At 67.8% G+C, this 879-nt stretch overlaps 1 protein-coding gene across 1 annotated transcript in view; it reads right to left on the bottom strand.

Moving 5' to 3' along the window:
- Nucleotides 1-879, bottom strand: part of FRMD8 (FERM domain containing 8) — a 5,923-nt gene that overhangs the window by 1,802 nt on the left and 3,242 nt on the right. Inside the window, exon 8 of the mRNA XM_041410541.1 lies at nt 538-847. Coding sequence (XP_041266475.1) covers nt 538-847 — 310 coding nt within the window. The remainder of the gene's footprint in view (nt 1-537; nt 848-879) is intronic.

Below are 879 nucleotides of genomic sequence, written 5' to 3'. Positions count from 1 at the left end.
GGGGGGCTCTAAACCCCCCCCCCCCCCGCCATGTTCCCCCAGACCACCGTGTACCCCATGTCCCCTGCTTGTCATATTCCCCCCAAGGTCCCTGTCCCCCCTCCATGTCCCTGTGACCGCCCTCCTGTCCCCCTCCCCGACCCCATGACCCCTACGCCCCCCAGACACTGGGGTCACCCCATGTGTGTGTGTCCCCATGTCCCCGATGTCCACCGTGTCCACCATGTTCCCCATTGTCCCCCATGTCCCTGCTGTCCCCCTTGTTCCCATGTCCCCCATGTCCCCAGCATCCCCAGATGTCCCCCATGTCTCTGCTGTCCCCCACATCCCGAATGTCCCTGATATCCCTGCTGTCCCCCATGTCCCTCTGTCCCCCATCTCTTGGATGTCCCGGATGTCCTGGTTGTCCCTCATGTCCTCAATGTCCCCCATGTCCCCGCTGTCCCTGCTGTCCCCCATCTCCTGGATGTCCCCGATGTCCTGGATGTCCCCCATATCCTGAATGTCCCCCATGTCCCGGATGTCCCCCATGTCCACGCTGCCCCCCATGTCCCAGATGTCCCCCTTGTCCCCATGTCCCGGTTGTCCCCCATGTCCTCAATGTCCCCGCTGTCCCCAAGTCCCCGCTGTCGCCTGTCGCACCCTCCCGCACGTAGTCGATGGTCGCGAGGCGCTGCAGGCGGGGCCGGGTCACGCTCTCCTGCCGCCGCAAGGGGGCGCCACGCGCGCCGGTCGCCTCGGGGGGCGTGGCCGCTGCGGCGGCGGTGGGCGGGGCCTGCTCCTCGGGGGGCGGGGCCGCCCCGCCCAGCTCGATGCAGCACTCGATGAGGGCGCTCATCAGCTCCGCCTGGGGGCGCTGTCAGCACCAGAACGAGACCC

The sequence above is a fragment of the Onychostruthus taczanowskii genome, unplaced genomic scaffold (genome assembly GCF_017590055.1).
Source record: "Onychostruthus taczanowskii isolate IOZ18803 unplaced genomic scaffold, ASM1759005v1 scaffold327, whole genome shotgun sequence".
NCBI lineage: Eukaryota > Metazoa > Chordata > Aves > Passeriformes > Passeridae > Onychostruthus > Onychostruthus taczanowskii.
Note: the sequence above shows the minus strand (reverse complement) of the source record. Positions and strands in the feature narration are given on the sequence as shown.